The sequence below is a fragment of the Heloderma suspectum genome, chromosome 3, assembly GCF_057233095.1.
Source record: "Heloderma suspectum isolate Gila_16-S chromosome 3, 16-S_ref, whole genome shotgun sequence".
Classification (NCBI taxonomy): domain Eukaryota; kingdom Metazoa; phylum Chordata; class Lepidosauria; order Squamata; family Helodermatidae; genus Heloderma; species Heloderma suspectum.
Window position 1 is genome coordinate 179,505,574 of NC_139460.1, and position 13,077 is coordinate 179,518,650.

At 44.8% G+C, this 13,077-nt stretch overlaps 1 protein-coding gene across 1 annotated transcript in view; it reads right to left on the reverse strand.

Annotated features, from left to right (window-relative positions):
- FRMPD2 (FERM and PDZ domain containing 2) overlaps window positions 1-13,077 on the reverse strand; it is a 240,287-nt gene that overhangs the window by 126,047 nt on the left and 101,163 nt on the right. Inside the window, exons 20-23 of the mRNA XM_084845567.1 lie at window positions 8,065-8,303; window positions 6,381-6,642; window positions 5,262-5,293; window positions 3,399-3,540 (exon numbers count right to left, since the gene is read on the reverse strand). Coding sequence (XP_084701693.1) covers window positions 3,399-3,540; window positions 5,262-5,293; window positions 6,381-6,642; window positions 8,065-8,303 — 675 coding nt within the window. The remainder of the gene's footprint in view (window positions 1-3,398; window positions 3,541-5,261; window positions 5,294-6,380; window positions 6,643-8,064; window positions 8,304-13,077) is intronic.

Sequence of the window (13,077 nt, forward strand, 5' to 3'; positions counted from 1 at the left end):
GGTGCTGCACCTTCATCCCTAACAACACTGCCCCAGACGGCACAGTAACAAAAGCATTACAAGGTCTCACCACCTTATCTGAGAAGTTAGCCGAGAATTCAGGGATTAACAACCCCCTGACTGCCTGGCTAGAAAAGTGGTTTGGAAAATAGAAACACCTAGCAGCCTCGATCCTTATCTCGCTTGTAGTTGTGGTAAGAGTTCTGGTATTATTTGGTTGCTGCATTATCCCCTGTGTCAGAGGCTTATCCCAGCGATTAATAGAAACCGCTCTGTCAAAACAGATGCTCTTGCTTTATTGTACCAATAAAGAGGCTCCATTTTAAACGCTTTAAGACGTGAGTAAAGACTTAAAGGAGGGAATTGTTAGAAAAAGAGACTCCATAACCGTTGGCGCCTCAGTCACGTAAGAGCCCGAGTGGCGGGAAAAATGTAGGCAGAGCAAAAAGGGAACCATACTGACGCGCTCATGACTAACGGCTTGGTAAGCTGATGTACTGACTGTTTATTGGCTATTGGCTTGGTAAGCTGATGTACTGAATGTTTCATTGGTTACTGGCAAGAACAATAGAAGTGATAAGGTATAAAAGGCTTTTGCACACGTGCCTCGGGGTCCAGACTGCTCTGCACCCGTTTTGCACAACAATCAATAAAATAGTGTTGGATCCACTGCTGCCTGCCTGGCATCCTTTTCTTCTAAACCAAAAGCAAGAACTTTTTATCTAACACCCCCACCATAAACATAATCCGCGAACAGGTAAGTGAATTTCGTACATCCCTATGCATGTATTTTAATATGAACTACTGATTGTTATTTCAGGAAATTTAGCACTACTTTACAGATGTCCAGAATTTTGACAGAATTTTTATCACAAAGTCCTGGTGTTATAGAAATGTCAGTTGTAATATGTCTGTTATCCCATGATTTTATAAGCTAGGCTATGTCTATTCTACCTCTGTGTGAGATTGCCATGCTAAACAAAGACACAGCGCCTTATCAGAGACTCAGGAATGCCAAGAATGTGTTTACGTAGTACACGACTACCTCTCTGCTGCCTCTCTCTATGCATGCCTGAGTATGTAAAAGGTGTTGTCTGTTTCCTGTCTCCCTTTCAGCTAGACAAAGACAGCCCCCAGAGACTTGTGTATATAAGCCTCTGGATCACATCACTTGATTTTGACCTTTGTTGGAGCGTTAGCCCCAAGGGTTGCCTTATTCTGCAGAATAAAATCGTGTTGGACCAGATCCTCCTCTCGTTCTTGGTAAACAAATTGGAAAGTCTACCAGGGAGAAGAACACAATTTTTGTAACACCAGTTGGCATAAATCTTTGATAGGCTTATAAACTTGTAAATTAAGGATAGGTTATCACAGATCTTCTGGGCCAAAGAATATATAAAAGATTTGTCTTCTTTTCAGGCCTGTAAATTTGGGGGGATTTCTTCTTGGCCCTTTTATGGCCTGTAAATTTAGCAGCAGGAACGGCTCCTTGCAAGTGCATAGAAAATGCCAACATGAATTAAGGAACTCTGGGATGTGTAGTTCTTAAGAGATCATATCTAATAGGAAGATTCACTCTCTGTTTCTCAAACAAGATGTCCTAGAGTTTCAGTAAGAGAAGTATGAGAATTTCATTTTGTTTCATTTTTAATTCGGGTTTGCCACGTTCACAACCCTGGGAGCACAGTTTTCGGAAAAAGCTCACATTGCATTCACAAAATGTGTACTTTAGTAAAATGTGCACATTTAAAATGCCGAATATTCCCTCCAAAATACTCATTTTCATGCTTCATTCTATGGTGGCAAAGTGCACATTTGGGTGCATACTTTCAAAACACACATACTGAAATGCGTACTGAAATGCACACTTTTCCTGATCAAATGAAAAGAAACACAGATTGCAATAGAAATTCAGAGTGAGGCAGTCCAAACTTCAAGGCAGAGCTTGGAGAATCTCAGTGAGCTTGAGCATCCCTGATTCTCCCACCCCTAGTTTCAATAAAGAAATATCATTCCATATAGAGTCCTAGAGAGTGGCTGTGTCAGGGAAAACTGGGAAAGCTGGCTTTTAGAATGTGTTAACTTTTACGTTATACTTTTTAAAGGTGCACAGTTCGGTTTCTCACCCCTGCAGTATAACAACTACAGAATAAATAGTGTCATTAAAGTACAATTAACTTTGCAGCTCCTATTTTTCCTAGTAGCAGGGAGTTCTATAATGCATCTTTCCTCAAGATAATTTTATATTGATATCTAATTCCTCTTTGGAAATTGCTAAATTCTTTGCTGCACTGCTTTTCTTGTAGCTTTGAGTTCCGTAATTGAGCATTCTTCAGGACATTGACTCTGGAACTATCATGACAGTATTTCCTGGAGGAGTAGTGTTCAAAGCCTACTATAGTATAGGTTCTATCTGAAAAAAGTGCACTTCTGGACTTTTCCGAAGAACAGGAATAGGGTTTATTTTACATTAGGCCTTCATTTTCAAGAAATTTCTCCTTCCCTGGATGGTGGAGGCATTTTCAGCTCTCTTCTGAAATCTTCTATCTTAGGTATAGTAGATAGATTGGGACTGTCTATACATTTTCACCCATTTCTCTGGTAACTAACTACACTCACTCCCATTTTATACCCCCTCCCTCCTGCCCAACACAAACTGGCCACATACAAAACAGATTTTATGAGCTCCCATAGGATATAATGCATGGGAGGGGGAGAATTGCCCCCTAAATTCTGGTTATAATAGCGGGATGTAAATCACCTGATTCACCCATAACATAGGGCTACAACTGTGGCCCTATGATAGCTATAGTATGGAAAGCTAGCCTAAAATCTAATTATCAGATGACGGCCACTTCTTTACAGCTTCTTTCATTCCTCTAGTCATGTGCATGGCTGCTTCTTCCGCGTACCTCTTTGGCTCAGCCCTATGTGTTTCTGTGTATTGCCTGAAATGAGCAAATAAGTATCCTGTTCTCACTCACAGAAGTGTAATTTCTCATCTCTGGCATGAGGGACAGCATCCAATCTGGAGGGTAAAAAGTAAATATTAAACCATTTGCCAGCTTTGATTAGCAGTCTTGACTGGTGTCCGTACTTGGGAACCAAATCCAGTATAGGGTCATGTTAGAAGTTACATAACTCTGCTCACTTTTTTTAAAGCATGCTGTGTTTTATGTGAACATGAAATAAAGCTCCTAGAATCTTTTCCGGAGATCACATGTTCTGTTCCTGGGTCAATTCTTCCCTGCATTTTAAGGATTTTGTTCCCTTTTGGCTGCTTGCCTGAAAGCAATGCCCTTGAACAACTTGAGTAGTCACTTTTTGACACTCTGAAAACGGAATAAGTACAGCCAGAGAGAAAAACCCATTCCAGTGTCACTTCCTTCATCTCTTACCATCTCTTGTGAAGGAAAAGCTCTTGGGATTCCCCAGTGAGGGTGCTGGTGCCAAGGAAAGGCTCATGTGATCATCTTTACTGGCATTATCACAGGAACTCAGCTCTGCTGGGATGTGGCCAAATGGTCGTGGCTTGCAAACCTATGACAGTAGCGGAGATGTTCAGTTGAAACCTCACAGTTCAGCACAGCAAGCATGAACTACTCTCTAATTCAGAGACAAAACCAAATCTCCCGGGAAACTCTAGAATAAAATTATGTTGAGCAGTGGGGCATGGAAAATTATCAGCATGTACAAAAGGATGACTATACAACTCGTCAAGGGTGCTAATGACTTTGGAATCTGTTTAAGGGCATCTCTACACCAGCCTAAAATCCTGCATTTAAAACAGGGCTTCCTGCTTCCATTTTAAATGCAGGATCACAACAACTCCCTTTTTCACCCGCTTCCTTCTCCCCCTCCCCCTCCCCTTCCTCCTCCTTCTCCCTGTATCTGAGTCTTCCATTATCTTTCATTGATCTCGCTCCTCTTCTCCAACAACTATTTGCAAAACTTGCTGAGAAGAGGGATTCTGCCAACCTTGGGGAATGCATTACATGGGCGGGCGGGGGGGGGGGTGCTAAAAGAACCTGGCTGGCAAGAATTTAAAGACAGAGCACAAATGAGACAAGATGAAAAGCTGATAACAAAAGAAGCTAAGCAACCATCACAGTACAATTGTACTGATTCTCTTGCTACGGAGAAAAAAGGCCAGGCCATACTTTTAAACTCAGTGCTAGGGATGTACAAAAGTCACTTACCTTTACAAAATTTGATTCGCGGTGGGGGGGAGGCGCTCCTTCCCTCCCCCCAAAATTCTGGCCGGGGGGGAGGCATCCCGTCACTCTCCCCCAAAATTCTGGCTGGGGGGAAGGCACCCCGTCCCTCCCGCCACGAATCCTGCTGCCGTTTGCGTCCCTGCAGTCAGCCGTGATAGGCTATGTAAATGTTTACGTAGCCTATCACGGCTGAGTGAAAAAGAAAAAACAAAAACGTGCATACGCAAATGGTGGCGCCCATGGGCGCCGCCATTTGCGTTCCTTATTTTGGCACGTCTAGTCTATGTAAACATTTACGTAGACTATGGCGAAAATAAGGGGAACGCAAATAGCGGTCCCCTTATTTTCGCCGTAGTCTACATAAATGTTTACGTAGACTAGACGTGCCAAAATAAGGAACACAAATGGCAGCGCCCATGGACGCCGCCATTTGCGTACACACGGTTGGTTGGTTTTTTTTTCACTCAGCTGTGATAGGCTACGTAAACATTTACGTAGCCTATCACGGTATTTTTTAAAAATCTAACCGTGATAGGCTACGTAAATCTTTATATAGCCTATCACTTTTTTTTTTTTTAACTTGGAAATGGCGGTGGTGGCAGCCGGTCGGAAGACCGGCCGCCGCCGCCGCCACGCCACCGCCGCGCCGCCGGCGGAGCCGCCGCCGCCAGGGAGATTCGCCCAAGGTAAGTCCCGTCCCAGGGGGGGCGGGGGGGCAGACCGTTTCGCCACCGATTTCGGGGGACCGAATGCGCTGGCATTCGGCCTCCCCGAGATTCGTGGCGAAATTCTCTGACATCCCTACTCAGTGCAGATTTATAATGCAGTGGGTGAGATTCAGGTTTTTTGTTCTATGCTTTCTTTGATAATAGTAAAACTTATACTAGTGTGCGCAAATGAACAGGGTACTTGTAATTCTGTGTAATTACAACTTTGTTTTAACAGATGGAACCACCAGTGTTAATGCAGTGCAGCCAGTGATTTCTGGACAATCATGCTGTCAGAACTACAGGAAATCTACTAGCCCTCAAGTCTTCACATCACCCTGAGGGATTCATGTGCCAGTTTTCCAATAACTGGAAGAAGGGAAGTGGACAACTTAATCATAAACCTTTCAACCCCACACAGCTGCAGTTTATTTAATACCATTTCTACCTTTCCGGGATTGACCGAGATGCCCTTTAGATGTAGTCACAGCCATGTGGAAGCCACTTTTCTGTGAGCATATCTGATGAAGCTGGGGGCTGCATGACACAATCATGTGGTAGGGGGCTGATTGCATGGGTTATTTCTTGCAATCAGCATCCTCTGGTTGCATAGGAAAGACCACCTATATTGTTATATAATTCAGATGCATTCCCCTGCCCCATGAGATCTACTCACAGGAAGGGCAAAGTTTTCCCTTAATCTATTGTGTTGTTTGGGAATCTTGGTTAAAATTTATTATATGAAAGCAATTAGCTGTTCTTTATTATATGTGGGTTTTTACTTACATCTTTCTTTGTGATATATTATTAAGATCAGCAGTAATTCTTGCTGTCACACTGATTCCAAAAGATACATCTTCTTTAGCCACCTCCACAGAATATACACCACACATTTGGCTCTCCAGTTGGCAATAGGCCACCCTCCCATTTTAAAAAATAAACAGTTGTGATTTACTCAGAAGAGATCGAGCCAATGAAAAGAAAGATTATACGATCCTGTCCTCTACTGTAAAGCTGTTACTAAACATCTCTGTGTGTATCAATAGTACAGGGGTTACACGGCAATTGTTATGAAACAGGCATGTGCAACTGAGAAAAATGTTACGTTTCTCAGTTGCTTTTTGTTATTGAAACCTTCATTTATTTCATTTCTCATCTGTTAAAATGGTGTTAATTTCATTACAAAATGTTGCCTATTTTCGTCATTCCAATTCACTTTCGTTCCCATTTATTTCAGTGGGACAGCCTCCCTGTAACTTCTGTGTTTCCATCCCATTAGCATGAATTTTTCAGGCATCCTCCTACCCCTCCAAGGGATTACATATGCCAAGTTTCAGGCAATTTGAAAAGGGCGTATAGGACATGATTAAGAGGGACTGCCGGTGTTCTGTTGCTACGTATGAAATCCATGAATTGGCTCAAGATGAACCAGAGTGGTTCAGTGTGGTACACCCACCCTCTTCCCAGTTCCTGCAAGAGTAGTCATGGGGGTGGGGGGAGAGAAGCAGAGGGCTGTTGCTGGTGCTCAGAGATGGATCATCATCAGGACCAGGCAAAGGACCAGGCTTCTGCTCACTTTCAGTATTCTGAAGGCAGCTGCTGCTGCTGCGAGAGGTGGGGATGCTCTCTGGCTCAGGCTGTGCTGCTGAGAAAATGGCAGGAGAACTTGGTACCTTGTCCTTGTAATCAAATTCCTCCTCCAGCAAGACTACATCATCCTGACTGGCAGGGAATAGTGCAATCATGTGGGTGGAGTCACGCAAACCCCAAATTAAATCCCCATCCCCAGCCTGTTCCTGAACAAAGTCCCCCTGTGGAGTGTCTTCTGCCATTTTTGGCAGGGGTGAAGAGGAGATAGGCCAACAATAAAAGCATCTGCCTCCTCAGCCATAGAGGTATGTACATATTCGGGGGGTACTGATGTCTGCAGTGTGTGTTTCCCCACTCTCAGTCCCCATTCCAGTAACACTGCTACAGCCAGCACATTTGGTATTTCCTGCCATCCCCTGTTCAGCTCGCTGGTGCTGGGTCAAGAGAGATAAAGGGGGGCTCATTTTAGTGGGTAGGCTGGTTCTGGGTGAGCTTGCCAGCTTGCCACTAGCTTTGGCATTGCCTCTGCCTCTTTCACATCCATGCGCCAGGTACTTCCTCTCTGCTTCTGCTATTCAGCACTGTAAAGCTGTTAAGGGACACATATTCTCACTTGTCTTAAAATGTGTGTGAAAGTGTAATGCTGGAATAAGAAATGTTAGAAATTCTAATTCTTTTGAGTAGCTGGTGTCTAAGACTTGCGCTAAAGACAGATATTTTATTATATTTTTTTTATAAAATGGACACGCTTTCTACTATCTTTCTGAAGTTTTGTATTTCTGATGCTTAAGGCTTTACCCAGGCCCCAGTTCCTGTACAGGGACCCAGGCCTTGCCAACCCTAACCCCAACCTGAGGCTTAACCCTAACCCTCACGTGAAACTGGAACATCTGCCCATCCACACAGTATTTTCCAAGACAGTGGGCAACATGTCATGCTGGACCACTCAGTCTGTCTGGCCCAGCTGGACTTTGCCCAGGCCCCAGTTCCTGCACAGGGACCCAGGCCTTGCCATCCTAACCCTAACCTGAGGCTTAACCCTAACCCTCATGTGAAACTGAAACATCGCCCCATCCACACAGTATACTCAAAGACAGTAGGCATCCTGTCATGAGCAGAATGCCTGAGTGAAAATTTCATGCAGTTTGGATGGAAAACCCCAGAGTTATGGGCAGCAGAAGACTGGCTAGGTCTAAGTCGATGCAAAAATGAAAATCAAAACAAAAAGTGAATGATTGAGTAATGAATGAATGAACAATGAGATGAACTAATTTTTTTAAGTGAAAATGAATGGAAATAAAATTATTTTTTCCTTCCATGCCCTAGCTATCATAAGACCTGTCATGTCAACACAAAGGATTGCCTTGGATCACTTCATATAATTATACAACAATGGAATCAAAGTTGGGTAGTAATGAGCATAAGCACTGATTCTTTCTCAGTTCATATTTTAGAAAGTCCATTTGCACCATTTCTGCTAATTGTAGCTATTAATAAAAGTAGAATAGATACATCCTGAAATGGTTGAACAATACTGGAATGGGGATTACCTGTGGCTCAAGGCTCTTGACAGAAACAATAGGAACCCTGGGTACCAACTGGGGTACTAAATTCTGCCAAAGAACTGTCTCAAGTTCATTGTCCGGATGTATGTCTTCATCTTTCGCTGGCGCTACATGGCTGTTCTCTGTAATTCGCTTCTCACAATCAGTGCAAGATATCTCAGCACCGCTGGCAGTGCTGACTTTTCTCAGGAATTGTTTTTCCTCATTCAGTCCTTCATAACAGTCTATGAATTAGGGACAAGCATGGCAAACTGAAAACAATATGAATAAAAATCAGGACTCCCTACCTAGCCTCTAGAGTTTTGTCTTCTCAGTATGATTCTTAGTTACTTGCGCTGCACTTCCCCACTGCCATTTCAGGAGGAGAATCTGTGTTCCAGCAGAAATGTTAAAAAGAAGAAGAAGAAAAAGACTTTGCCCATAAGGCTTATGCCATCACTCAGATTTCTATCCTGCCTGACATTGACATAAAGCCACTGAGAGCATCATCTGGGGATTTTGACTGCAGTCCCACCAATATGCAGTAGACACCCAACTTGATCTCCTCCACAGTCCAAGGAAGCTACTGAGGTTCTGAACCAGTGTTTGGAGGTTGCAATGGACTGGACGTGAGAAAACCCATAGAAGTTTAGTTCAGACAAGACAGGGTGTTCCTCATCCACTGAATCTACTGATCTGGGGATTCAAACTGTGTTGGATGAAGTTCCCCTCTCCTTAAAAATGCAGGTTTGTAGTTTGAGGGTACTTCTGGACTAACCCTATCCCTGGATGCTCACATAATAGTGCTGCCCAGATGTACCTATACTAGCTGAGGCTGGTGTGCCAACTACATGGCTGTGAAAAGTATCCAGAAGCTTCAACTGGTCCAAATTGCAACTAGATTCTTAATTGGAGCTGCCTACTGGGAGCATGTAACCCCCCTGTTGAAACAGCTGCACTGACATCAAATTATTTCCAGGCTCAGTTCCATGTACTGCTGGTGACCTTTTAAAGCCCTTTACATTTTGGAAACACATTATCTAAAGAGCTGACTTCTCTCATATGAACTTGCCCGCTGGCTAAGGTCATCAGCCGAGGCCCTCTTAAGTGTTCTATCAATCCTGATTATCTGCCTTTGGGGGATAGGGAGAGGGCCTTCTTGGTAGCCATGCCTAGACTTTGGAAACCCCTCCTGACCTAGGCCTGTCTTGCCCCCACTCCGGGGCCAGCACAACCCCTCCTGCCACCTGAGGCGGGAGATTGCATGTACGCCACCACTATGTCTCCCCCTATCCCCTGCTGCATCTTCCCCTGCCCAGATGCCGCATCTCCTCAATCCCCCACTATGTGTCCCAGCCACTACCCACCACTTCTCCCATCTCCTCCACCTCTGTGTCTCCCACCTACTTCCCCATTGCCACCAAGGCTGCTAGTCCCTGAATATTTGCCATAGTGGGAGAGCAGAGCCAACAGGGTCTGTCTGGAGTTGCTGTCCAGCCCAGAGGCACAATAGTGGGTGCTCCAAGAGAGCCCCACTGGCCCCACTCTCCTGCTGCAGCAAATGCCACAAGGGGACAGCAACAAGTGGGGCTGTCCTAAGCAGCGACCCACCCTCTGGCTTGCCCTGAGGATCCTCTCAGGGTGATCCAGAGGACAGCCAGGCTCTCTGAAGAGCTGCAATGGACATTTTTTCCAGCCAACACAGATTTTCAGAGAGCACTCCCGCCCTCTAGACCTCCCTGAGAGGATTCTCAGGGCAACCCAGAGGGTGGGTGGCTGTTCCAGACAGCCCTGCTGGTTGCTCTCCACCTGCAGCATTTGCCGCAGAGGGAGAACAGGGCCAGCGGGGCTGTCTGGAGCACCTGCTGCTGTGCTGCTGGGTTGGGCGGCAGCTCCAGAAAGCCCCATCAGCACCGTTCTCCTGCTCTGGCAAATGTCACAGTGGGAAAGCAGCCAATGGAACTCTCCAGAGTGCCTGCCCAACCAGCAGCACTCACAGGGGACATCCTGGCAAAGGGAGGGAAGCACACAATTTGCTGTCCCTCCTGTTCTGTCACCTGAGGCAGGGGATTCATGCTGCCTCATGGGAGAGCCGGCACCACCCCTCTCTGTTGACCTTCTCCCATGTGGTAAAGACCTTTGTTTTGAAAAAGGCCTTCGGATAACCTACATGTCTCAGCTCTGTTTTAATGATATTTGATTATCATGGTGCTATTATATTTGCAGCTGCCTTTATGGAATATGTGTTTTGGAATACATGTTTTAGTTCACTGTTCTTATGTTATTGTAATTGGATTTTTAGTATTAATTTTATTGTATGCTGTGAGCAGTTTTTGACTGTTTGTAGGAAAGGTAGGATATAATTTATAAAAATTCATTCATTCAATAAGGAAGAAGCATGAGAAGCTGGGCATGTGTGGGCAACGAGGAAAGCAGGTGGTGTGGAAACAGCTACTTACCACCACACAGGTTACCCTTTAATTAAAAAAAATAAACTGTTTCGAAATGTGTTGTTTTTAAACAGATTCTTGCTGGCTCAAGAGATGCAGAGTGTGGTCTTCACTGAAAGACTAATCAAAGTGACAAGTCTCTCTGGGTGCACTACATCACCTTATGCTACCAGCGTCTTTTTATTTATTTTTTATTTTTGGATCCTCCTCCAAAATGGACCCTGAAGGAAGTAGCATCCAAAGCCTCCCCATTCCCAGAGTATGGTTGGAGGGAGGTCAATAAATGTGCATTCAGCTGATGGTTTTCTTGGCGATTTTTCATTTGAATCTGTTTATTGGGTTTATTTCTTATATTTATTGGGTTTATTATTATATTTATTGATCCAATTGAGCTGCAAAGTGGGATAGACATTTCTTAAATGCATAAATAATAAAGAGAGGTGCTGTGGGGGTTTAATCTATGTGGGAAATATGCAACCATTCTGCAAACCCAACTTTAAAAAACAAAAATACAACACACAAAATACAAAGAACTATATTAGACATACTGCAAAGAAAAAACAAGACTTAAGTGCCAACTTGGGCAAAAATATTTACAACAAAATTTAGTAGGCATATTACAAGCAAAAAACAAGCAGATATAATTATATTAGTTGTGTTCTAAGGTAGCATAGGCCTTGAACCACAATAATTGAAATTCTTATTTATGACAGCAGCAAAAAATACTTTATGAAAACTAATATTCAGTCTATTATGCCTATTCATGAGTGAAACAAAAGGTGATCAGTACAATTGAAAAGGTTCCTGATCATAAGACAGCCTCCCCAAACTTGATGCCCTCCAGATGATTTAGGCTGCAACTCCCATTATCCCTGATCACTGAACATGCTGGGTATGGATTATAGGTGTTGTAGCCAAAAACATCTTGAGGGTACCAGGTTGGAGGCAGCTGCCAGAAGTCATGGGTTGGGAACTACTAGCCTGTGAGCCACACCCAACCCACCCAACAGATGGAGAACATCTGGTCCCCTCTCTCTTGTTCTCTTCACCATGATCCAGCCACAGCTGTGAGAGAAATGAGAGAGAGAGAGAGAGAGAGAGAGAGCACTGCAGGAAGGCAGGAAGGCACATGCGCAAGGTCAGAGGCCCAACTATGGAGAGCCTTTCTGAAGGATGGTCTTGCTGCTGTGCTCTGGTTGGGCCCCTGGCCACACTCATGCAGCTGCCTGCCTGCTTCCAGATCTCGCTTTCCCATTCTCCATCTCCTCCTACCTGTCGGATGACAGTGAGGTGAATGAGAGAAAGAGCTGCAGGCAGGCAGGCACTCCTCAGTAGATGGCAGTGCTGCATTCCCCACATGCTGTGGTCAGGGATGGCCCAATACTAGGGGTGAGGAGGGCAACGAGACAACCCACTGCAATAGCAGTGCATGCTCAGAATGTTCCCCAGCAGCCAAGATTCTTAGAAGGCAGCAGAGGGGGGAAGAAGGCAGGGCATTGGTAGGAAAGTTATTCCTGCCTCCCATCATGTATGGCAATATTTGGGTCTCTCACACCTGTGCAGGACCCAAAATTTCCTTTGGAAATTGGGCATCTGCTGAGGTGCCCTTAGCCAATGATAAACAACCCCACTTTGGTTGGGGGCAGGAGGAATCCTCCATCTGCACAGAACACATGGCCACTGTTCTTCTGGTGCCTGCCCAGCCCAGAGCACAGCAGCAGCAGAAGGCAGCATGGGGAGATGAAATGGTAAGAGAGGGGTTGGGAAAAATTAGGGTAGTGGTGATGGAGGAGGAGAGAGCCCAGTGAGGGGTTGTCTTCTGTGTGTGGGGAGCAGTTGGATGTTTGTGCGTGTGTGTATATTTTCTGTGTGAATGGGGTGGCTGGGTGTGGGTATGTGTGTGTCTTTTGAATCCCCAGAACCCTATACCACAGAAAGAGGAAACTGAGTCACATGAGCTTTAGAATCATGAGTGCAAACGGGGCAGGCAGGATCCACACCGCCACACAAAAGCATTCATTTGGACTCACATTCTGTGTGAATGTGGGTCTGGGGCTGTTCTTGTTGTTGTTGTTGTTGTTATCATTATCATTGTTAATATCACTATCCGATCCCTGCGCATTCAGTTTTGCAGGTATGCTCTCTGTGTCCCCTTTTGCAATGGGTGTCCATGGTAATGATGATGATTTTGTGTGGCTGTGTCCTCCCACTATTTTGCACTCATGACCTTAAAGTCACATTGGGGGTGTCTCCTTGAGTAATTTACTGTGAGGTTGCTGTGTTTGGAGGTCGTTTGGGGCACATGACATTGTGGCCATCTCGCAACCACCCCAGAGTTTCACACTGAAAAATCGGTTCTTCTGAGACTACTTAAGTCCGATTGTTTTCCTTAATTCATCTTGTCTGCGCTTCTGTTGTGGTGCACACCACCAGTGTTTTCCCTGCCTGTGTTTCCTGGATGTTTCCACCATTTCACCGCTGGCTGTCAGAATTCTGAGTTACCTCGTGGCATTTACTTCACCTTACCTACTACTAAACTCTGGTGGCCATCCCTGCAAAGTATAGGTGT